Here is a 26,333-nt window from a genome sequence, read left to right as displayed (position 1 = left end):
GGGACATTCTCCTGCAGAACCAGTACCTACTTTAAAACTTGAAGTACATTTTTGCTGGTAATACCTCTGTAGTTGTTATGGAGTATTTTTTTAAATCTTTTTCTGTTGATACTTTTGATCAAATTAAAGGAACAGTATTTCTTCTACCAAAACTCTGTCTAGCACGTCTCTCTAAAAACCTTCCATAGGTGTTCAGCAGTTGATTGTGAAGCTTATACTATAAATACACACACACACACACACACACACACACACACACACACACACACACACACACACAGGTTTTTCCTTTAAATTGACTCTTTACCCATAGGTAAAAAGATAAATGGATACACCTAGATACTAATTGTTCAGTCCAAAACAAGACAAGACCTTTGATTTTATTTGTTTTTATGATATTTTCATGTAGAATATAAATCCCAAAAGTAAATAGTAATCAAAGCTGTCAAATGATGTACTGGAGTAAAAAATACAATAAGAGGGTAGAAGTATGAGTTAGCATATAATGGAAATAGTAAAAAAAAAAAATAAAAAAAAAAAAAGTAGCTATTCAAGCGTGTATTGTATATAACAAAACAGGCTTGTACTGCAGGCGTTTCGCCTGGCTGCATTGCAGTTTAACATATGAGCCACAAGGTGGCAGTGCTACACAGGTAAGGAGATGAGGTGGCGCCCTGCCAATTGATCACACATGGCTGCAGCTCAACATTTGATGATAATCAATGTGAGTCCAAATCTTGGGAAAAAGATCATCTTTGAGTGTGATGCGTCAACACTGTAGAAGTCCAGTTCAGCTGGATACTGATGGTGCACATACTGATCAGGAGTTATCCAGACGTGTGAGATGAATATGTCTCTGAGGTTCAAGCACTTTTCTCTTGTTGCAGGCTGACGAATGCAGAGCTCGGACTGAAGAATGATCCAGAGGCAACTATGAAGCCACGAAGAGAAAGACGAGAGTCACTTCCCCGGTCGCCATGGCAACATACCTGCTCCTCACTACAGCATCATCCCTGAACACAGACACATAAGTCTGTCTGATATGAGAGAAACGAGAGAGAGACCAGCAGACACAGAGAGAGACAAGGCGTGCATTTCAACAGTTTCTCATCACATTACACACAACTCCCAATAATACTGAGATATATCTCACATTCTGATCAGGAGCCTCTTCCTCAATATTCAACTTAACATCATTCAGCACCAACACAATGAGACACATACACACACACAGGGAGAGAGAGAGACAGCCAGAGAGAAAGAGAGAGAGAGAGGGGGAGAGAGAGAGGGAGAGAGAGCACAGCCTTCAATTTGAGAGAACATATTTGAACTCACCACATGTGTGGGTGGACCTGAAATTCAATGAGACTAAAAAACAAAGGTTACTTCCACCCAGAGCCTCCAAAAATCAACAGCAATGTTCAAAGGAGGTTGTTGCAGTACAAGTAAATTTTTTAAAACAACTGCAATTGTATAACCCAGGGTGACTTATTATTGACCTTGAATGTTCAGCTTGTTTGGAGACCCAGACAAACAGTAAAAAGGTAAACAGTAAACGCCAATTGATTTTGTGGGACAGAAATGGCAAAAATAAAATGTATATATATAATATATAAATATGTATACATATATATATATCTATATATATATAGATATATATATAGATATATATATACATACATATATATATATATATATATATATATATATATATATATATATATATATATATATATATATATATACATATATATATATATATATATATATATATATATATATATATATATATACATACATATATATATATAGTCTGCACACTGATCATTTGATTTTGATCATACTGATCACACTGATCCTCCGTGGATAAGGTTTAATAACACTTTAACCACTTTGTACCGCCATGTTTCTACAGTAGCCCAGATCAACCAAATGCTGGCTCTAAAGAGGACCTTGCATTTTTTTTTTTTTTTTTTGCAGCAAACATAGGGGAGACTAAGGGTGGTTGAATCTGCAGTCTCTTAAAGCCATGAGGCTTATAAAAGGCAATTAATAAGAAATTAATTGAAATGAGCAACAGAAGTACCAGGGATCAATGTTTTGAAAATTATAGTTCATTGCATTATTACGTATTTTGAACTACAAACATACAAAGTCAACACAAAGACGTGAACAGATGTGAATCAGCGTGGCATGAATAACACAAATGAAGCAGCGCAAATGATGCAAACGCGCAAAATGTTTGAAAAAGGTCATCTTTGAGCTCTCCTACCATCAGTTTATAGCTGGAAATAAGAGAAGAATCTGATGTGATGGGTTATTCCTCCAGAAGGTCTGGCTCTACCCCAATTAATTTGCACCATGTCATTTGCACCACACCACTAGCGCCGCCCGGCCTCCACTGACTTTCTTTAGACCTTTCACATATGAATGCAAAAAATATTCAGAGATTAAGATCAGGATAATGTCCACATTTACATGTTCCCACATGCAGCACAGAGCAGTATTGTCTGCTGTCAACTGTCTGCTTCATTCACACATGTGGTTCACCCAGGTCTTAGGACTAGAGAGCTGGCAGGGTAAAGTCCGGGGAAATAATGCAGACATTTGTGTTCACACATACAGCTCCTTCAGGTAAACGGGTTTTACGTAATCTAGATGTGTAAAAAAAAATAGCTTTGCATTCTGTTGGAAACACAAGTATGAATAGTCTTTGCAGTGACGCAAATAGAGAAAGGAAGATTTTGGTTTGCAAAATAGTTGTGTCATGTTGCCAAGCAAGTTGGTTAAGATTTTAAGTCTACAGCCACGCTAATGGTCCTGCTGGACTATAACACTCATTAGTACACTAGACAACTTGCAACTTGCAAACATAAGGTTTGATGGTCTGATGGTGGAGGCAGAAGACAGGCCTTGTCCTCTAAATTAAAAGTGTTAACATGTATGGCTGCCATTTCAAGCAACTAATCAGGCTCAGCTCGTTATTGTTAAACTTAAATCAGTTCTCCACATATAATACATCAGTTGGTTAGTGTCAGGGTTAGAAGGTCTTGTAGCATGCAACTTCAGCACTTGCCAAATTGGCGTTGGATTAGCATCTCACTACCTTGATTAAGTCTTAACGCAGGCTGGGTTACACATGAACCAGAAACAGACTTGCTCCTAAAAATGGAAAATCGGGAATGCACATAGCCTTGTAAACTGCACAAGCCTGCTCCTGCTGGCATGTTGTATTTAGCATGCTTGATGCTAACAATAGCAAGTCGAAAAACCTTGTCATAAGAATTCTGTCAACGTAGTTTCTGACCAAAAACCTGTTGCATTAAAGAAGTCAACATTATATTAGCATGAGTCCCTAAAGCTACAAGACTGCAAGCTGTAGTACATTAAATGTCCTTACTTCTCAGCCTGTAATGTCCACATCGACACTGAATCTGCCCTAGACTGTGCAGCATAGTGACTACTCTGCATCACAAAAATCAATAAGTGGAAAAAAAACATCACTATGTGTAACTACATTTAAATGGTATATGGATGCAAGGCTATGTCATATTTTGAGCAGTCTGTACACCGATGGCTTTTTTGTTGCATGATTCTTTGTTCAGATGTATGATTTTCATAGACAGCTGTCGCAGAAGGAACACTTTGATAAATAATTTGTCATGTGGATGATGAAGTTGGTAGCCTAGTCATTAACCCTAAAAGTCATTCTGCTCTTGGGCTAGTTATAGAAATACTTTCATGCACAGTATAATAAACAAACCCTTTCTGCTCTCATAGCAAAAATCAGGTTGTCCAACCAGGATACTGTAAAGTGCCATCTATGAATCTAACAGTAATCATATTAACTTCTGTCTATCCATTCATCCCAACATGGAGCAACATCGCAACAGTGTTAAACACAAGCCAAGAACAGGGACATGTATATGTGTCAACTTATTTGGACCATATGAAAACACAGGGGTTATCCTGGGTCAGTGTAAAGGACTCAAAGTTATACAAGGGTAGGGGAGTGGCAAATTAGGTTGTTGTTTTTTTTATTTGACTTTGTGAAATTTGGTAATAGATTCTTATTATAGCTCTTAAAATGTAAAAGATGAAAGCCCAATTCTGTTAAATCTATCCCTGAAAGAAACTGTATAAACTAAAGACATTGCAGCAGTAATGCTATGGATGCTTGCAACCTGCATCTCATGCTGCAGCAGTCTGCCAGGTGAAACAGAAGAAGGTTAGTCTCAGGATCAGCCATTTAACAGTCAGTGTGAATCCTGAAATACATTAAATTCTATAATAACATATACATGATGTTTGTGCACGTTGTAACCTATAATTGCAATATTCCTTTATGGTCTTTTGGGACCCACACTGAATTCAATGTTTGCATCCGACCTGAGGGCCTCTTTTTGTTTTCTTAACAGTGCTAATTCAACCGAGCCTGCTTAAGAAGGCGGGGAGCTATTTGCTAAAAGTGTTCTGACGAGCAGCTAAAGTATCCAGTACAAAGGAAAGTCGTCGTTCAAATCAGCCAATGGGAGCAGCAGAGTGACGCGCTGCTCCTCTCAGGGCTTCGTAGGGGCGGTGCTTGTCGTTGAGATCCCACCCCTCAAGGCCGCGGGGTTTGGTTGCACACAGGCTGCAGTTTCAGTTTGTTTTATTCACCATTTTGAGTAGCTGAAGGTAAAAAAAATTAAGAATATTTGCGTGTGGAGGACAAGCCGCTGCCGTACTTTTATTTTCACGCGCTAGCTCGGACGGTGGAGTCGTGCGTCAACCTCGGTCCCCTCGGTGTTTTGCAGAGCGGGAATCTATATTTCTTTTTTTTCCCCTGTGCTTTTTCTTCTCCCCCCTTTCTTACATCCTTAACCTCTACAGTATTCCTGCAAAATGTCAAGACCAGTGAGGTAGGTGTGCTATATCCGTCCTCTGCTCTCCGTACGTTATTAACGACACCGTGCTGGCAGGGCATCGCAGATAACATGCACGTCTCGACCATGCTGTGTTTTATGAGCTGGAGATATGTTTATTTCATGAAAAAATAATGGGAGTGTGTGCGTGTGTTTCCTTCGCGTGTGTGCACCCTCGTTTTTTCTAACATGGATCCCAGCGGTGTGGACTGTTCGCCATGTCTTGTTGGAGATACGCGCAGCCCGCCGCCGTGTCGTGTCTAGCATGCTTTTAAACGGATCCATGATGTGCATTGTTGGCTGCTATGTAGGCCAGGCGGAAAATTAGGCGGTGTGATTTAACCAGCTACGTTTAACGGCTCACTTATGCCAGGTCTGATAACATTTTTCCCTCTGTGACTGAGAATGAGAATATGGCTACCCATTCATCCAGGGGAGGCTCTGAAACGCTAATACCCCCCCTCCCTCACCAAAGCTGAAAAAAGGAGGAGGTGGTGTTCGGCCTCGGGATTTGATCTTGTTACCGCGCAGACTAGGCATGTAGTCCCTTTTATATCGTGTTTCATGGCTCGGTCTTTATTTCTGTTGCTACTGAACGGAGACATGTGTGTGCAGTTCAACAAAAATGTCGTCGTTGGAAAAAAAAAAATAGGGAGAGCGGCTCTACATTCAGCGCTGGCAGTAAATTAACACTGCTGGCTGATGTCAGAGGAAGGCGGAGAACTACAAAAAGTCACCACACCCCCACAATGCAAGATCCTCAATGTGATTAGAACGCATGAGGTGACTCCGATCCCCTCTCATACAAAGTTAAACTTTCCTTATCTCAACTACAAGTCGTTTTTTTTTTGCCATCAAAACCAATATGGCTGAGTCTTGTCGTGAAATCTCGTGCTTTTCCAGCGTTTGAATGCACTATATGAGGCTTCTAAATGGATGTGTTTTACGCAGCCATCTGCTCTTTCTCGAGGGGAGAATTGAGGTTATATTATTTGGGATCAGACAAGTTTTTAGAGGCCGTATTCAAACTAATGAGGGTGGAATGAGATGTGAATAACAAATACGTGAAAATTCAGAAATGACTTATGAATATTTGAAGGATTACGAACATAAACCATAACCCTCTCCTCTGATATAAGATAATATTTATGACATTGTTTGTACACAGTGTATATAGTAATAATAATAGATATTACTGTTACAATCATTATTATGGCATTGAAGGCCTACTGTTCTACACACACAAAGAAACACAGATTTTAATTTGTATTATTACATGTTATTCCGGTTATTAAATTGTTGCCTATTAATTATATTGATAAATAGAGCCTATAATGCAAAGCAAAATTGTATTCGACTGAATAAGCACCACATCTACACACTCCAATACAGTAGGTGGCGGTATGCAACTTTTGCTCACAGAAGAAGAATAACAAGCATGGCTGGCTGTTGTCGTGCTCATCAAACTGCTTCACTTCGGCAGAGCCATGCAGTGTGGGCTAGAAAGCCAAACATGTCACCCTCTTTATTTCCAGTTTCAGAGGAAGACATGTTCAATTTGTTTGTAATAGTGATGTCACTTACTTGTGGTTTGATCTGAGCTTATACATCAATATTACATCATTTTAGCTCACTTACATCTTGGCCCCTCTTACCTTCAGGTGTGCTCAAACTACAGGTTTGGAACCTTTTGAAATACAAAAATGGAAAATTATAGGGAAGCTTATTAGTGTCAGCCATGAGACACTGGTAATTATTAAATAAAATAAAAAATCTGTCTTGTACATTTCTATTTTTTATTATAGGTAACCTATGGGTGCAGCATGCATCATCAGGAAAACAACTACGCCTTCAAAAACTGAAAATTACACTTCTGGTCGCGCACCAACAGTCTTAGAATCATGTTATTATTTGATTTGATTTATTACTTGTTTTGTAAATTTTTTGCCAGTGATATCGATAGGGTTTTTTGTATAGTGAGTCCCCGGGACCCACATGTTAAACAAATGAAAACACAATTCTGAAAACAAAACACTGGTACATCTAGGGCTTTCCCCTGAAAGTTGATGAACCAGTAAGTAGGAGACTGATCTTATCAGAGTATATAAAAAAACAGGATAAAACATAGACTGCAAAATGGATCAGGGATAACGTCTCAATGGGGAATTATATATAAAGGTAACCATAAATATATATTTATATTGGCCGTCAGATTAATTAAAAGAAAATCTAACTGACACCATGTGATGATGGTTAGCTGATTAGAGAAGCTGCAATTTAAAGACTCCAAACCCTAATCTGGCCCAGGCCACCAAAATGTGTAGAACCAGCCCTGCAGGCGCTGTCAGGAGCCCGGCAGGAGATACACTCAGTCTGTCTGTTTCATAACTTAACTATGAGCAGGACTCACACTTTCTCTGACTGCAGAAATCTGATATTTTCACATCACAGGTGAATGACAGGTGTTAAAACACAAGTCTGTGGCTGCAGGTAAAATATAGTGATGAAGCCTGATGGAGAAGTTAATTGTTGCGCTAAACTGAAAAAAAGCTGAACAGTTCAGTGCTTCGATTGAACAGCCTAATCCGTTTCGACTGATAAAATCCTGAGTCGGGTACAGCCCTGTCACATCATCCTGATACAATTGTCTATGTAATTTGAAATAAACTAAACAGTGGTTTATTTCTATGGTTTCAACACAGCCCAGTTCCTGAGGCATAGGGATAAGGCGTTTCCTTTTATATTTATTTCGATATGGATTTGTTGTTCACAATGTAGATTTATCTATATTGTGCCAAAATATATTGAGTGCCCTGGACGTATGGACCGTGAATTCACTGCATCCTTTCAAATTTTAATATGTGAGAGATGCAGGAAATGCACCTGTCAATATCACTAGATGCCTAGTCACAATAAAACAGGCAGATATGTTCCATATGCAGTCTCTCATTTGAAAAATGCTGTGAAGTAGAGTGAGTTGGTGTGGTTGTTTTACCTTCAAAACTTAACTGATCTCTCTGATGTCGCAAAATAAAGACACAACTTGTCTTTTATTCACTGATTGTGCAAACCTTGACTTTATTACAGTTTTAGTAAGTTTGTGGTAATTGGATCAGTAGTGATGTGCACAAGAAGAAGAGAATGACTGTTCTCCACAAACATAAAATGAGCTTTAAAAAGACACACAACCTGCTGCCTAAAAGGCCCAATTCTTCAAGGGTCAGCAGTTCGCCAGTCCACAGAGTTGATTTTAAAGTGGTTCTATAGAACAATTAGTTAATTTGCTATTTATTTTTGCCTATACGTGAGCAATTATAACGGGACATGAAAAATGAGACATTTCCCTTCTCTCTCGGTTGCCTGTACAGGCCAGTGGACAATTTATGATGTTGTAACAATGTGAGGGACATAGGTCAGACTTTCCGTGACAGTCCAGAAGGTATGGCTATATGCACCCCCTCGAGTGCCTCACATCTGCCTCCCTCCACTGCACTAAGAGAGCAACAGTAGCTAGCATTAGTTATAGTGGACTCCGCTAACATAAACTAGCACCTAGCCTCCAGCACAGCACAGTTTAACCTACACTGTTGTCACTAGTCAGCCCTCAGAGTCAGTACGAGAAAGCACTTTGACTGTTCAGCTTAGTGAATCAGTGCAGGAGAAGAGAAATAAAATAAGAAAGAAAGAGCCCCATGTGCCTGTCGCTGTAACCATGATTTCACCCAATTAGTGTGATTTGTCTTTATTTTTCACCTGCACCATTTCACCATTGCCATTTCGAACTTTTTTTATACATATTCCTGATTGGAAGTGATTATATTTATATGTGAGAGTGGTGTGAAGATACTGCTTTGTTATAACTAGTGCAGTGCCCGTAAGAAAAATGTATTCCTATAGAAAAGTGGGAGGTTAAGTAGCTTTTTCATGGATGGCCAAATGAGGCTGTGTTTGAAGGTGGGACGTCAGGGATATTTAGGTTTGTTGTGAAATTTGATATTCCAGGGTGTAATTGGCCGTTTTTGACTATTTTTGATTTTGCCATTATATTTCACCCTAAAAACTATTTACTTGGTGTCATTATTTTCAGCACAACCTCACATGTGTGACTGTACAGTTATTTTTTTATTTTGACATACTCAATGGACCTAAAATCACAAAAAAAAACATAAAATCCGAGTAGAAAAATTATTTTTACTGTGAAAACCACAAATATGTTTAACAAACCATTTTTTTTACTTATAATGCAAATATAAATTGTTGTTTGCTAAATATGTGCATACATTTAAAACATTTACAAAGTTATATGTAACTATTTACATTTAAATGCAGGCAATGGTCATTCAGCAGTCTTCTCATTGTTTTGACTGACTCCACTACACACTAAACACACTACACCAAACACTACATAACACACTAACTATACACTCCAAACACACTAAATGTCACAAATCTCTCAACTCTCAATATCGCTGTCTCTACACCGACCGTCGTTGCCTGTCATTCATCCACCTCCGTCCCTCCCACAACTTCCTGTTCCTCAACAACCAAACTTGCTGCTTGGACACTTTCGTGACAAAAGCCCGTTTTTACTGTTTCTTCCTGCACCAGACACAAAGCAAACGTGATGGCAATGTCCGCGAAAAAGTGTGGCGGACATTATTTACCCTAAGTCCGCTTTTGGACGTACCGGTGCGTCTGGTCCGTCGACTGGGAGGTGGGCCGTGTGGGTGGGCTAGCGGCTAGCTACACACGAACATCTACAGATTCCGATTCCACTTTGTTGTCCGCGTGTCTCCGGATCTCCTCAGACCCGAACAGACTCTGTCCAGACTCTTTTAGTCTCATTAATCCACAACGGTCAGTTTAGATGCACAGAACAGAATGGGACCGAACCGCCGGCAAAATCCCGGTCCAGCTCGCGCCGCCGCAGGTATAAATCCGCTTGTTTCTTAAGGTGGGGGTGGCGGTGGGCTCTGCAGTGATTGGCTCTGGTGTGCACGTGGCTACGGTATGCAGTGATTGGCTCTGGTGCTCACGTGACTGTGGTGGCTCCGGTGGACAATGCTCGCTGAATTTGTAAAGCATTTATGAAATAATTTATTAACGGTATCATTGCAGTCCAAACAAATCAGACGTCGCACACCCTTGAACCAAGCAGCAGCCATGTTGAAACTCTCAGGTCAGTCTGATCCTGATCCGCAGAGATATTTGAGGAACATACACATACACAGACAGACAGACAGACAGACAGAGATTCCTTGCTTTTATAGAGATAACGGTGTGTATATCCACAGTCCCTCCTCTTCTGGTTACTCTTTATGTATGATGTATACAGACAACTGCTACATGCGGTTGCCAGATTACTTTCCTACCTGACGGCTGTTCTTTTCTTATTGGGCAGCCATTTTTGACATGTGCTATTGTGTTTGGAACAGCTGTTTAAAGTTTTAAAATAGTCATGTGACTAGCTGAGATGATGATGATTATTGCCACATGTGCTGTTTAATACTCCACTCTACACAACCCTTTTCTGTATATAACATTGCACAACTTATTTGGGCAAGCTGAACTAAAATAGAAATATAATGAAAAACAGGGTCTCCCCTGTCATGTCTTATAATTCTGCTTATTCTACTCTCACCACGAGGAAATAATTACTCCCCACACTATCCATATAATTCATAAACAATCCATTTGGCTTTAATTTTAGAAAGACACTTGCAGATACAAGTTCCAAGACTGCTTAGTGGTGTTTTAGAAAATACTGTCCAAACTCTTTGTTAATCACTTTTTTATGTCAAATGGAAAGTTCAGCGTTCACAATAAATTGCTTTTATGATGAATTAAAAAGACCAATAGCTGGTAGCAAAAACAGGCAAATATCCATTACAAGTTAGCAAAGCCCAAAATCATGTTCCATATTGCTTATTGACTAAGAATTGACTGAGATTAAAGCAAACCAATTGTCACATCTGCTTAGTCAGTACTAGAACATGTTCACTGTTTTTATTTTATTTACTAGTAGATGATCTCCCAGCCCAAATATCATACATGTCATGTGTAGACAATATTCAGGATCAGGGATAGAGAGTTGGGTACCGAACACTGTACTGACAGAATTATGTTGGTAATACAGAGTACAGATTCACTTTGAATCAACAGATGCCATATTGTGATACTTGAGATAGCGTTTTAGAGTGATGTTTGAGGGAACAGGTGAGAGCAAGTCGCCACCCCGCAACAAGCCACAGTGCACAGAGCAACACAATACAATATTAACTGCAATATTTGTAATGCAAAATATAAAGTGGACCGGGACAACATGTCTAGCCTGAAGAAACACCCGATCAAACATCAAACATATCTAAAAGCTGTAGAGTGAACTGTGTTTAATGGTCTGATAGCCAGGTCCCTTATGCTATAACTATTCAGTACTGATAAAAATTAGAGGTCGGCCGATAAATTGGCGCAAATAGGACCTTTTACAAACAATTAATCGGCCATCGACTTTTTCCTTCCCCCAACAATCATTATTATATCCAGGGTTTGTACGGGTGCTTGAAATCCTTGAAAGTGCTTGAATTTCAATGTTGTGTTTTCAAGGTCTGAAAAGTACTTGGATTTTAGTTAAAGTGCTTGAAAGTGCTTTACATTATAACTCTGTGTCTTTCACAAAATTGGGATCAGACTGGATAATTAATTTCTGAAGTTTTTGCTATTATAAAATATAATTTTAGATGTTTACAGCATGATACAATGTACATAACTGTGATAAAAAGTGAAGAAAAAAAATCACAAGTATATATATTCCCTTAGATACGTATTTCACCCCAGCAATAAGGTGCTGGAAAATCTTAAAAATGACCCTTAAAAGTGCTTGAAAAGTGCTTGAATTTGACCTTGAAAAAAGTGTACGAACCCTGTATATCGGCCTTTAGAATCGGTCAACTTCTAATTCATGGTCTCCATCAGAGATCATGTTGCACAATGGCATCTGGTACTTTTCTCTACTTTGAATGTAATGAGTCATTGAGCTTCAGCAAATGTTTTTTTCATGATCAGTCAGTTATTTTATGGATAAAAGGGGAGAAGCCAGTAAGAAGAGCAGCATACGCAAATATCTTGCTGTCCAAACACATTTAAAATCCAGACGGTTAAAGCACTTCAAATTATTCTGTTTAAGATCACATATGACAAAGAAAAACATGAAATCCTCACGCTTGAGCAGCTTGAACCATATAAATGTTTGGGAATTTTTGTTTGAGAAATTATTAAAGCCATTCTTAAATTATCAAAATAGTAGTCCCTTCATCTATTTCAAGTATCCGATTGACAGTGATGGTTGGGAAGAGGGTGGTGCTCATTGAGAAATGAGAATGTGAACCATAGCCCTATATGAAAACTCTCCAAGGATCGCACACTTCCTAGAAAGCTACCATAACACACTTTACTATGCAGCTTGTTACTGAGACTACATCTGTCATATATCAGTCCCCCTACATCATGAATGGTGTCAGATTCTCACACCATTCTTTCCAAAGTTTGGTGACTCACTATCATGGCGCTGGTAGGAAAAATAGTATCTTGTTCTCTGATATCCCTGAGATGTGAATGATAATGTGTGGCAAGCTCGCCTGCATGTCACTAGCTGCTGTTGCACATGTCTAAGGCTTTTACTGTGGTGAGGGTCGGTTTGTAGTTGTAATCTAAGTACTTGTAAAAGTTTATGAGGCCGTTACCCTTCCCCCACCTACACACACACACACACGCACTCAACCACACTACTCCAGCTTGGTATTTAACCTGGTTAGGATCTGCAGATGCGTAGGTTCCAGGCAATGCTTGCAGATGAGTTGTGGTGCCACCAGTTGTTCAGAGTGATCACTGCATCAAATGCCTGTGTGTCAAATGTTTGACTCGGTACTTTGTGTTTAGACAGAAAAACATTTTTGGTGTCAAAATATATCTTTACTCCATTTTGATTTATTTTACCTTTTTTGTTTTCTTTTAAATCGATTAACGTGTCATACTTGGTGTGTAAAATAACTCGAATAATACATAACAGTGAATGACGCATTGTCTTTCTGTAGTTTTAACTGTACCAACACGCCTTCTAGAATCGTGTGTTACCTGAAGTATAGTTGGCTACTGTTACCTGAGGCTTCCCTCAAACACTTTGCCAAATTAGCCCTGGAAACTGTAGAAGGCAGAACAGTGTCCAGTTCAGTGCCCCAGCTGGAGGTTGATTATGGCTTCTCAAAACAACTAATACCATCCACACATTCACACACAGCTGACTTGTTGGGGCCTGTAGAATTGCTGGACACGCCATGCAATAGCTGTGTTGCCCTCCAGCACCCATAGCTGTGTCTAATGTCAGGTGATGTAACTTTGTCCTGTGTAAATGTAATCTGATGCAGTGTGTGTACTTCTTCACAGGAACAGGAAAGTGGTGAACTACTCACAATTCAATGAGTCGGATGATGCAGGTAAGAGAATTGATTGAGAGTTGATTTTGGTAATACATATGATGGTAACAGTGGATATCATAACGTATCATATTTTGTATGATATATTATGATATGCATGTATAAAAAAATTATGTATTATATTACACTTTCAGGAAAGTCAATTACTTGTTCATTTGTTTATTTGATTCTTTATTTGATTAACAATCAAATAAACAAACGGTAATGTCTGCTTTTGGCTAATCTGACAGATGAAGGTACCTCATTCACCTGGTGTAAAAGTTAAAAATACAATATAATCATATGTAATATGGACATGTCCTTGTTTGCTGATGCATGAGAGTGAATGACTAAAGTCTTGTCCCTTCTTTGCAGATGAGGAGTATGGTGACAGTAAGCCTAAGAAGGTGCGCACAGCCCCTCGTGAGCCCAAGCACAAGCGCTCAAAGAACTCACAGGATGACAGGTGAGCCCTCAGGAGGGACTGGAAGAAAATTTTAGCACTTTGAATTTTTAAATCTATATCAATTTTATGCTTCTCCCCTTGAATGCATGACACATTTAAATGTTCAATTTAACCACTTCAACACATTGATGCAAAGAGGAGCAGGATAATTGTCCTTAAGAGACACAGCAGCATCTGTTTGAACAGGTTGGAAAGTAGAGGGATAGGGAACCAATACCACTTTTTTTTCCTCACACCAACCACAGGTTCTTTGATTGATTTGGTTACTTGCTGATACAGAGTACTAATATGAATAATCAAGAATGCCATTACAGTTCTAATAGTAACTTTGAAACCAGTTTTACTGTCATCAGATCCTCCTCATTTCCTTATAGTAACAAATATTATACATGTTAAGGAGAGGAGACAGCCAGGTGTGCTATAGCCATGTGTCAGGCAGAGCAGGACTTGTGGGTCAGCTGGAAGAGTATAGAGAGAAAGAAACTCAGGTGGAGGAAACTGTGGGGGAGGCAGGAGAGCTGCATTCAATTTATCATGGATGATACTTGTGATGTACGACTGCTCCAAAATTCGTATAGGTTTTTCTATGGGTCTGAGTCGGCCTGCTTTAGTCGTGTTCCTGCTTAGAGCAGCTGAGCTGTGCTGGCCTCCTCCTTTTTGCTGTCCCCAGAGTGTCTATGCTGGAGACAAAATGTATTTGTGTTTATATAAGATGTCATTTATAGTCAAATACAATATAGAAAAATCCCAGAAAGCCTTTTGTTACTGTGGGGGATAGATCGACCGGTACTGTGGAAGGGTTAGGCTTTAGGGTAATTCTCAAAATGTCAGTTCTCTCATTGAGATAAGAGAGCGATGTATCCATGATACGTGCATTTTCTGTCATCCCCGGTTTAGAGAGCAACAAAGTTTGTTTCAAACCATGCAGCATGAAAGATAACAGCTTACCTAGCCAACAGCTGACAGAGCTAGTAGCCTACAGCAGAGCAAATATTAAGGACAAATATAGTATAGTAGAAGAAATAGTTTAAATATTCTGAAGTACTTAAGTGGAGGTCTAGGTCTGATCAACCAGATATACACATGGCAAACCTGAACACAACAACAGATGGACTAGTTTGTACAACTTGTCTAACCACGTTTGATACATAATTATTCATAAGCTTTTAAATGCACACACTGATGTGTGCTGAGACTTATTGTGTGGTGCAAATGGGGATAATGGAGCACATGTTTTGACAGTCTCTCCTCAAAGGCCGTAAAGGTGCTGTATACGAATTGTTGGTGGAGAATGAAAAGAGTGCTTGAAAGAGTAGCTCTGACCCCACCCACTTTCACCCTCTAATTAGGCCAATCACTTAGATGGTAAATGGTAAATGGTCTGCATTTTTATAGCGCTTTTCCAGTCTAACGACAGCTCAAAGCGCTGTACAACACATGCCACATTCACCCATTCACACACAAACATAATTTTAGATGTTTACAGCGTAATACAATGTACATAATTGTGATAAAAAGTGGAGAAAAAAAATCGCATATATATATATATATATATATATATATATATATATCTATATCTATATCTATATCTATATATATATATCTATATCTATATCTATATCTATATCTATATATGCTATATATATAATATATGCTATATATATATATATATAGCTATATATATATATATATGCTAATATTATATCTATTATATGCTATATATATATAGATATATATATATATATATATATATATATATATATATATGGCTATATATATATATATATATATATATATATGCTATATATATATGATATATATATAGATATATGCCGATATATTATAGATATATATTATATATATATGCTATAATATAATATATATATATATGTCTATATATATATATATATATGCTAGATATATAGTATATATATATATATATATATATATATGCTATATATATAGTATATGATATATAATGCTATATAGATATATTAATATATATGCTATATATATATATATATAGATGCTATATATATATAATTATATATATATATGCTATATATATATATATGTATATGTATATATGTATATGTATATATATATGTGTGTGTGTGTGTATGTCTATAAATGCTTTAAATCTGGATTTAATTGTTTTGAAACATTTGAAATGACAAGTTTTAATGGATGCTTTGAAACTATTTGAAGGAAGCTTACTTTGGCGAAAGTGACATTAGACAGCTACATTCCTTCAGTTTGCAATGTATTTGTTCCATCTCTCAAAAATGTATGACATTTGTGGCTTAGTGTGAGGGGAAATTACCCTTTTTATATTGTCTGTTTGTCCTCGCCATAATAACAAGCACCGGTGTGATGATTATCTCATTAGCGTGTTGGTATGTTATACCTGCCAGATAGATATCAGATTAAATAAACACAGGCATGTAAACAAATGTATGTGTCAAATCTGAATTTACCATGTAGAGTGCATAGCAACAACATGTTTGTTTATTTAATTTCTTGAGAAATGAGAGCAAAAACAGAACTGTTCCTTACATATTTGCTCGGGAGGTTGCGGAGCGACTTTTTGGTCAGTTCTCAGTACCAGTTCTGTTAGGGATGTCCCGATCCGATCTGTAGGATCGGCATCGGAGCCGATCTGGGCATTTTTCCGCTGATCGGAATCGGCAGTTTTGAACGTGGACCCAAGCCCGATTTTTTATTTTTTTTTTTTCCTTTTTTTTTTAAAGTCAGAGCACAATTTGTGGCGGAACACAGACGCGCGCGTGGTGTTACTCTGTGAAAACCTGTGAATAAAGTGTCTGCCGTGTGGAAATAACGTCAATTAGAAAGCGAAAGCAGTCCAACGGCGACATGTAACATCTGCTATATGGCCGTTTCGCGGAGCTGCATTTTACTACTCATTTGATACAGCATATACAAAACAAAAACTCAAAGAATACAACGTGTTCACTCGAGAGTACAGGCAAGGAGACCAAAGCAGCAAACAGTCGCGGATACTTTCAGTTAGGAGAAATATCCTCAGCGACATGTCCACAAATAATACAGAGAGGGTCATCAAATTAATCTCTCTGGAAAACCAGCTCATCTCCGTGGTAGAGGATCAGGGTTTTCTTCGTCACCTGGAGTTTTTGAATCCCCGGTATGCCCTACCATCTCTGCATTACATTTATTCCACTTTCGAGTTACAACATGCCGGTATATGCGCACTAGTTTCGTGGGTCTCATACAGCATGTAACGCAGGCAATCCAGGAGATGCTGAACGCGTTAATAGACAAGCAACGTGTCCACGTCATTTTATGTGACAACGTAAAGTACATGAAATAAGCAAAGGATTATATGGAGGTACCAAGCGTGAGCTGCGTCTCACACACACTTCAGCTGGCTGTACACGAGGGTCTGCTGTCACAGTGCAGCGTCACACACTCACCTGCTAACACAAGGAAGGTGGAGGCCAATGTTGTAATAGCATATGCAGAATAATTAAGAGCTATATTAAAGTATATACTTTGTTTCAACAAAATAATAAAAAACCTATTAAGGAACAGCTTGGATGCAGGTACTTTTTTCCTTAATACAGCTGTATTATCTAGGAAAATATCAGTTAAGGCCAAGTATCGGATCGGGACTCGGTATCGGCAGATACTAAATATTAAAGGACTCGGATCGGGATCGGGGTAAAAAAAACCTGATCGGGACATCCCTAAGTTCTGTATTACTTACCCTGCCAAGTTTGTTTGTTTCAGGTTTTTTTGTTGGTAAATGAAATGCAGATTAAAATCTGTTCCTTGTTCATGATGCCCCTGGGTACCCTTACTCTAGTTGCTAAGACTTTTGTTTTGTCCTGATCTCTGTTCTAGTGAGGAGTCTGATGAAAAGCTCACCAAATCCAAAAATGATTCAGCAGGTAAGTCATTCTGTTGTCTGATTTAGATGAGAAGGTTCGCTCAAACAGATTGTTCCACTCCTTGACTTCCCTCTGTGTTGCTGCTACAGAAGACTTTGGCAGCGATGAAGAAGACAATGACTTTGGAGAGGAGGAAGATGAAGATGGAGGAAGTGACTATGAAGAAAAAAGAGGGAAAAAGGCAAAGAAAGCCAAGCCTGAGAAGCCCGCTAAGAGGGGGCCAAAGAGAAAACGGGCTGCAGGTAACAGACTAGTTTCTTTCCTTATCACGTTTCGATTGTAGATAGATTGAAGTCAAAGCAGTTGTTTTTATAGTAGTGGCAAGATTATTTATGGAATAACATTGATTCACAGTATGTCGGTGTTGTCCTGTAGGCATACAGATGTTTATAAGAATCCCTCAAAAGCAAATAGATGAAGAAAAGTTCACACTAGGGCTGAATTACTTGATTGAAATATCTTATTACTGGACGGCATTGCAGGTTAAAATGTTCTATCATATATTTTTGAAAATTCAAATCTAGGATTATTCTTGTGATCTACAAACCGTAGTTTCAGATGTTAATATCAAGCATAATTACAAATGAATCTTCTTAAATAGTAGGATCAGCTCATATTGTGGTGTTGCTTCTTTTGAGGCTGAGGTTGTTTTCTTTTTTTAACCCATCCAGTCTAAAACGGTAACTTTTGATTAAACTTGGCTGATTTTGCCCCTTTTCTAGTAATAGTAATGTGGTTGGTACTGAAGACTGCCATCTTAGGAATTAAAAAAATCGATGCATACAAAACTGCATATTTGAAATGGTTTAAATGCTCATTTCTTGCAGCATTGATTCTCCAATTCCAACAGTTTTTTCTTTGCTCTGCTCAACTCGACACATGCTACGCTGTAGTGCTTACATAGTCCTGCCTCCTCCAGAAGTAAATGACCTTAGATACCGTTGTGCTTAACAAACAGTACACAACCCTTGTTATATTTTCCATCTAATAAAAATCTGAATTTTATGCCTTCAGTGTTGTGATATTTTTTTTCAAGGTATTGTGTCAAAGTTGAGAAATTCCATTATTATAAAAACTCTACACTGTAGCTCCTCGGCTGTTTTAGGCTAGAGGCTTCAGGCAACATCAGCCACTAGTAGCACAACACAACCAAAACTCCATACAAGCTGTTGGTTGCCAATATGTACTGCGGGGACTCACAATGCATGGAATACGAAAATATGTCTAGTTCTGCTGCATCATGAATCAAGCAAGACAAATCAGTGCAACAGTTATGTAAATGATGATATTGTGTGCTTGAGAGTTTAACTTGTTTATAATCATTATTGCAACACTTCACTGTTTTTCATATGCACTCTTTCACATTGTGATTATGATTTAAAGACGACGAGCTGCATTCAGTCCTCCTCACACCTATCAGAGGTGTTCAGGCTAAAGACATCACTTGTTTAAGGCACTACTAGTTGAGATTTACATATAAACACAAAACAACTTGCCTTTCTTGCATTGTTTTCCAGTTTGTTTGTTTTTTTATTTGTTTTGAGCTCATTGAAAACTGTGAAGACATACTGTACCTAAATTAAATATAACTGAAAACAAAAAAGGTCAGTTTTCAGCTGACTTTATGCTGTGCTCTCATATATACTCTAGCCGTGGGATCCAGGATGTTTTGGAAGTCCAGGCAGCGAGGCCATGGTGGCCCTATGCTACTATCTAAAATAATGAGAGGAATTGGTACTTTGATACTCATGTTTTGGCATGTGAATATCTAAAATGCTTGGGGGTTGACAGGCAGCACTGCTCTCCCAGACAAGTTTATTCCTCCCACACTTCCAGCTGATGGTGACTGACTGAGTCAGTTTGCCTCTATCATTCCCCAACACTCTGATGCTCTGCTTTGATGGATGACTGTAGGTCAGAAGTGTGATTGATGAGCCCGATTGATCGATCAATCACTGTCATCATTTATGGCCAGCCAGCTGATAGTCTTAACGACATCCTCACTAAATATGTCTGCCCTTTTTCCTTGATAGTTCATAAGTTTAAATGCTGATATAAAACAGGCTTCACAAAATAACTTTTTATATTTCTGCGTCATCACAGGTTTAAATGAAGGATTAATGTTTACAGGCACAATGTTTGTGCAATCAGTAATTTCAGTGGACCTGGCAGTGTGGGGCTTCATTTGTCCTTCACAGGAAAAACCGCTCCCCTGCATCGTGGCTTTTCATTACACATCGTGACAGTATATGTTCCATTTAAATGTATTGTAATCCAGAATTGCTTTGCTTTGTTGCCCAGAATACACCCCAGGTGAACTGGATGGTTATTGCTCCAACAGGATCATTTTGCCCAGCTATAAGAGCTAAAGGAAAACGTTGTTTTTCCAAATCTAGATTTATGCTATATATCATATATTGTGCAAAACATGCTGTTCAAAACTTCACTATAGGTCTGGCTTTACTGAGCAGAGAGCAGGATGTTTGCAGTGTTTCGCGTGTAGTTTGGATTACATGAAAGCAGTGAAAATCCCTTCTAGAAAGTTTGATTTGGGAGGTAGCAAAAACAGAAAATTGATCTGCAACCAGTTTGACTATCGATCTGTTTTTAAAGACATTTCTCAAACAAAATATACAATAACATCAGCCAAATATATTTGCTGGTTCCAGCTTTATGATTACTGATTTGCTATCATGCAAATTTAGTATAAGTTTGCAGGTGTTGGCTAATTTTAACAGATTGATTACCAAGGAAATAATCATTTCAGGGGGTGTATTAACTTTCTTTTGTTCTGAAACAGCCAGACAAGCACACCTGACCAACTCTCACAAGCTTGAACTGATCCAGAAAGAATCCAGCTAGTTATGAATTATAACATTTTTCACTTAAGGTGGTATAGGAGGCTCCAAAGAAAGAACGTTGAGATGTCTCACTCTGTGGTAATTAGTTTTTTTTACCTGTTATATTGTGAATCATTGTGTACCTGTGTTTGTCCTTTGCGTAGATGACAGTGATGATGACAGGGAAGTGAGTCGAAAGCGTACAGTGCGCCAGGCGGCCTCCAAGGCCGTGTCCAAACAGAGGGAGATCCTGCTGGGCGACGGGGGAAGCGAGGATGAAGAGCACGAAGACCAAGAGGAACCCTATATGGACCGTATGTACAATGGCACTGTAAAACATGCCTTCACCAAATGCTACACACAAGCCATTAACAAGCTGATGCCCTTCAGACTCGCAGGAAATATCTTATGTGTTTGTGTATGAACCATGACAACACTGTTTACTACATGGAGCTGATGTTTGCAGATTGCTAAAGAAAATGAACTAAAGGCCTTGAGTGCTTGTCAGTTTAGAAGATGCTTTAGAGTACTGCTTCACAATATTCAGTTGAGTCTATTTTTCTTGTAAAATACTGCATATTTGACCTCTTTAGGGCCCTGAAAATCCTTCAAAGTAAACAATCTGAGGGAAAAGGAGGTTATTATCATCACAGGTCTTGATAAAATGTTCTGGTGAGCTGTTAGAAAGTTCCTACAGCCACAGCTTTGTGACATTGCTATTTACATTCAATTGGAAATACAGCTCTGTTTGCCGTGCCCTACGACCCTACAAAAGATGGGTGGTTATGATGGATGGATGGAAAGATGGACTGAAAAAATTCCTGTTTTTATTTGAAACTGCTCTTCATTCGACGTGGAGCTGGAATTCCAGTCTTCCTGTTTGTAAACTGTGTACATTTAAGTTATACTCGCAGTGCTGCAGTTCTTAGAGATTCTTATGTGGCTCATTTCTGTGTGCAGCTGATGAGTCTGGCAGCGATGAGGACTTCATGGTGGAGGATGATGATGACAGTGACTATGGTCACTCCAAGAAAAGAGGCAAGAAGGTGATTCGACGGGGAAGGCCAGACAAGAAGGAGAAGAAGAGCCCCAAACCTCGACTAAAGGCCACAGGTGAGAGATTCTATTTCTTAACATAATAAAATGGATGAAAAGGTGGAAACGGACTGAAAAAAGCGTTATGTAATCATACAATTCTCTTAGATATGAATTTGAAGTTAGAAATTGCAGTAAAACTATAAAATTATGCAGTTAGTTGTTAGACGTTAGAGTGAAATGGTTTTCTGGATATATGCTGGTGACACTGGGAGCCCCAAAATATTATCCATTGCCCTCTGAGATTGTATCATCATCATCATCACCAACTGATGTGCTTTTTTCCTTCAGTGACCCCCAGCCCAATGAAAGGAAAGGGGAAGGGGCGCCCGAGCACCAAGGCTGTTGAGAAAAGTTCACCCAAAGAGGAGGAAGAGGAGGACCCCGAGAGTCCCCTAGAGGAAGAGGAGGAGGAGGCTGAGAAGAAAGAGTCCTCCCCTGCTCCCAAGACGACAAAGGAGGCCGCAGGAGGAGATGAGGAAGAGGAAGATGAAGAGGAGGAAGACGGCTCGGAAGAGGAGGCACCCTCTGGAGAAGACTAGAAGATGGTACCTGCTGAAGTCCATCCTCCACGTCTCTGTCTCTTCTCAACGTTTTTTGTTTTCTTTGTTGCTCTGCGTTTAGAGTTGTTTTGTTCCTGTTACTTTTTATTTTCCTCCTGGTGGCCTGGCTCAATGGTTTGGACTCTGTGTGCTTTTTCTTGTTTTGCTTCATCCCCCTCCAACCAAGACATTGTGCTCATGTGACCATTTGGTGTATATAAAGAGTTTTTAATTTTTAACACCAGAGTCACAACATTCAGCCTTACACACCCTCCCCTCTTTATCATTTACACTCTGCATTTTAGTGAAAATCCAAACAAGAGTGCAGTGCTAGTGAGCATCCGTCCTCAGTGTGAACAGACTAGTTCACTTGTGTTTTTCTTTTTTTTTTTTTTTCCTCCCCGGGGATTATCAGTGGTCATACATGACTGGTCAATTTTTTTTCCTGTTTATTTGACCTCATCTGTGATTACAGGGAAAATAGCTCAGAGCCTCTCAGTATCAGTAACTAAAGCGCTGTATTTACAAAGCGACGTTGAGTCAACACGCGCCATGCTGAAGCCTTCACCCTCTCTTTGGTACTTTGTGCTTTTAAAACAGGAGCATGTTTTAACAGGGCAACATTAGTCAGCTCATTGATTAAACACCTTTCAAATTGTTCTCTTAGTTGAAGCAGCTTCTTTTAATTTTATTTTTTAACATCACCCTGCTTGTTTCAGATTACACTAGTGCCCTGACCTCTTGTTGTGGGCCTGTGTGGAGATAAAATAAAGCTTGTTATTTTGAAAAGTATTCCACATGTAGCGGCTGCTTCATATACCAGTTCAAACAGTTAAAGGTGTGTTCTTTAGACGGCGGAGTGGTGAGCTACGGCAGAGTGTTTGCTACATGCCAGACCACCGCTAACACACATTTCAAGCCAGCGCGTGTGTGTGTGTGTGTGTGTGTTTATGTACTTGTTTAAATTTGTATGCTTGTGAGAGTACTTCCTGTACTACTTCCTGTAAGAGGGTCTGGCTTTTTTTTCTCTCAGCCCATCAGCTGCCTATGTGAAACGGTTTTTGTTGTGTGTTGGGCGTTCTAATGATGCACCGTGCTACGTGAAGCGACTCCACCCCTTCCAACACACGATCCCCACCTCCCCGCATGGCTACAGCATCTTCTCAACATTCAACCCCTTGTGCCAGGCACCCCTAAATCTTTTTTGTTTTTTATTTTTAAGAAATGCAAGAAGAGATGTTTCTTTTTTTTTCTTTTGAGAGTTAAAAAAAATGAATGTCGTTTTTCTCCTGTTGGTTCATTGTTCTAATTCTCTATTCAGATTTTTTTTGTAATGTTTGTTTTTTAAGAAAAGAAATAAAATGTATCTTGATTTTAAAGAAAAAAAGTTGACCCTATCCAATCTGTTCTGCCTGATGGTTGGACCAGCCATCTCTCCCCGATTTACTCCTGTCCTCTCATTCACTCTCTTCTCTCCCTCTCCCAGTCCCATCAGCTTAATGGTTACTGTGGGTATCCTTGTCCATTTGTTTCTCAGCTTTTTGTTCACCCATTAGTGTTTCACAAGCAAATACTTTGTTCAATTGAGAATTCTACATTACTGAGGCTCAGACAAGACCATCAGCTCAGTTTATATCAGGCATTCATTTGTCTTTATATGCCTTAATTTTCATTGAGTTCAGTTCAGTAGCGGCTCTGATTACGTCGTTGGAGGCCTGAGAATGTAACCTGTCCTCGTGTTTTAGGTCTTTGCTACAAGCGGCAAATTAGGCTGAGAACAAGTCAACAATTTGTATGATCAGCAGACCATCCAAAGCCATAAACGATCTCAAAACTAGTGACTGGGCGATCAGGTGCAGCACTTGTGAGATTGTCCTTTTTTGCGATAAACAGTGTTTTGATGTTGAAGCAAAAAAAAATAAAAATAAGAAAAAGTTGCTATTGTGATCTTGGGAACCTAAATTCATATTAGGAGAACTTCTAATTGGTCCCAAGGCTGCAATAGAAATGAGTCCTGGATGTGTACAGGACGGACTCGAACCAAGTCGTCGGTTCAGAAGCACATTCAATAGTTTTACAACTGTCCTTATTAGCAGGTTAGTGTGTTTTTCTACATTCAGGTCCTGAATTGGCACCCAATCCTTAATGTCATTTTAAGGCAATTGGATACAAATAAGAAAATAAATGGGGGGAAAAAAAAAGTTTGTTTCTACCAATGTAAAGCTCAGAGAGCTGTTTGCAGTAGGATCAGATTCTGTCTGTAGATCACAGCGTTGAGGCCTTGAATGAGGGGTCCTCTTCATCATCCCACAGGGGGCACATGGCAAAAGGCTGTGAATTTCTCCTTACCCATCCATTCTACGATTTCTTCTGTTGTACTGTTTTTGATGTTTTTTTTCTATCTCCTTCAGTTGTACTGGCAATGTAAATGTAAGCCAAGTTGTGATTCCTACGGGAGATGAAGTGGAGAAGCTTTTGTCACTGATGTGGAAAAGGAACGCTGAACTCTTGAATCTTTTGCATGTTGTGGAAAAAGTGCGAAGAGATGACGATGATGATGATGATGATGCTGGTGATGGCAATATTGTGGTCTTACAAAAAAGTATTAACAACGACGATGTTGATAATGTTTTGGTTTCCCAGCTTCTAATAAAGGCAACCTACTTTTTATACGGATTTAACTACTTGTTTTGTGACGTTGAGCTCTGTGATTTGTGCGGGTGCTGGATTTAGATGTTGATGCACAGCAGTACTCGAAGTCCGCCTCTCTGTGGGGCTGTGCTTTTTTTTTATGAATTCATCTGATCTGGTGAGCAGTCTCATTTTAGATCCGCTTAATAACAGCAATACTGAGACACTGCAGGACCTGATCACTCGGGTTCCATCCAAACTGTAATACTCCCACAGACCCCTCCTCATGTCCGGACCCATTATCATCTGTTTGTATCATGTAAAAGTGTCTGTCCAGAGGTCAGAAACAAAAGAATCATCTCATGTCTTGATCATCTCGGTGAAATTTATTTTGCAACTAACTATGGACCGACAAATCAGCATTATGACATGAAGCTGACGGCATGACGGACTGCAAGCAACAAAAATGAAGATTTAATAAAACATAGGACACATAAAGCTAAATAGAAAGAGACAAAATTAAACGTACATGATTTCAAATACGTTTTAATTGTCTGACTGATATTTGTTATCCAGTAGCGGTGTGAAGGCAGGAATGTGTCTGCCCTCTGCACCTCTTTTTCTCCTGCTTCAGTTTGCTCCTCAGTACTGTTTACTGCTGCCGTGTTAACACCTCAATCTGAGTGTTACACACACAGAGCTAAGCGATGTGTCCGGTCACCCTAGGACAGATAAACTGTCCTGAAACCAGCTGGTTGCAATCATCATCACACTTGAAACAGTGAAGAGAGTAAATCTGATTGTATTTACCTTTTGCTGTTCAGTCCCAGTCAACCATCAGTATTGTTTACAACACTGCTCGCTTGGTTGCAGTGTTTCTCACAGTAGGTTTTTATTTGCAGGACATGATTGTTGGGTTTATGATGCTGATGATAACAACATCTTGCATCATGGGTAAAGTGATCCGGTCATATGATGGGAATCTACAGTACAAGATATGAAGGAGGTGAGGACATTCTTTAATATGATCTCCGGGCTGTATTTTGTACACAGCAACTTTGTCCAATGGGGGGTTCATGTAGAAAACAAAGTGTTGTATGAAATGACACAGTGTGTGATATTTGAAGATTATAATCTCATGTGTTCAAGATTCACGATTCAATCGACAAATCTCCCTCGGGACAAATGAGTTCAGATCCAGTCACTGCCCTCCGTTCTCATAAAGATTTTTAAAACATGCTTCATATTTGTGACTGACACTTGTTTGTCTGCTGAGGGACACCAGCTTTTTACCTTAAGTTGTATAAGCTTTATTTTAATAAGTTTACTCACCTCCATTTGTACAGTCATACACACAATTCTGCGTTCTTTGGCGCAAATATCACATAGACAGTGCAAACTGCTGATTGCTGCCCATGTTTCTCCCGGTACGAGAATACATGACAGTTTCTCGGGGAT

The 26,333-nt window shown here is 39.1% G+C and overlaps 1 protein-coding gene across 2 annotated transcripts; it reads left to right on the top strand.

Moving 5' to 3' along the window:
- The first annotated feature begins 4,589 nt into the window (after positions 1-4,589).
- Positions 4,590-24,920, top strand: nucks1a (nuclear casein kinase and cyclin-dependent kinase substrate 1a). Of its 2 annotated transcripts, none has more exons than XM_030420364.1 (8): positions 4,590-4,901; positions 13,344-13,393; positions 13,748-13,838; positions 17,721-17,767; positions 17,860-18,009; positions 20,772-20,921; positions 21,568-21,720; positions 21,994-24,920. In XM_030420364.1, the coding sequence occupies exons 1-8, from the start codon at positions 4,885-4,887 to the stop codon at positions 22,242-22,244; spliced, it is 909 nt and encodes a 302-aa protein (XP_030276224.1). In that variant the 5' UTR covers positions 4,590-4,884; the 3' UTR covers positions 22,245-24,920. The 2 variants fall into 2 exon arrangements, with proteins under 2 accessions (XP_030276224.1, XP_030276223.1); XM_030420363.1 differs by having other exon boundaries at positions 4,591-4,901; positions 17,857-18,009.
- The last annotated feature ends 1,413 nt before the right edge of the window (positions 24,921-26,333 follow it).

The sequence above is a fragment of the Sparus aurata genome, chromosome 6 (genome assembly GCF_900880675.1).
Source record: "Sparus aurata chromosome 6, fSpaAur1.1, whole genome shotgun sequence".
NCBI classification, from domain to species: domain Eukaryota; kingdom Metazoa; phylum Chordata; class Actinopteri; order Spariformes; family Sparidae; genus Sparus; species Sparus aurata.
Note: the sequence above shows the minus strand (reverse complement) of the source record. Positions and strands in the feature narration are given on the sequence as shown.

What these genes read in the sequence shown, in the direction of transcription:
- nucks1a (XM_030420363.1), top strand. An exon ending in ATCCAAAAATGATTCAGCAG is followed by an intron (nt 17,768 to 17,856) that starts GTAAGTCATTCT and finishes TTGCTGCTACAG; the next exon opens with AAGACTTTGGCAGCGATGAA. An exon ending in AAAGAGAAAACGGGCTGCAG is followed by an intron (nt 18,010 to 20,771) that starts GTAACAGACTAG and finishes TCCTTTGCGTAG; the next exon opens with ATGACAGTGATGATGACAGG.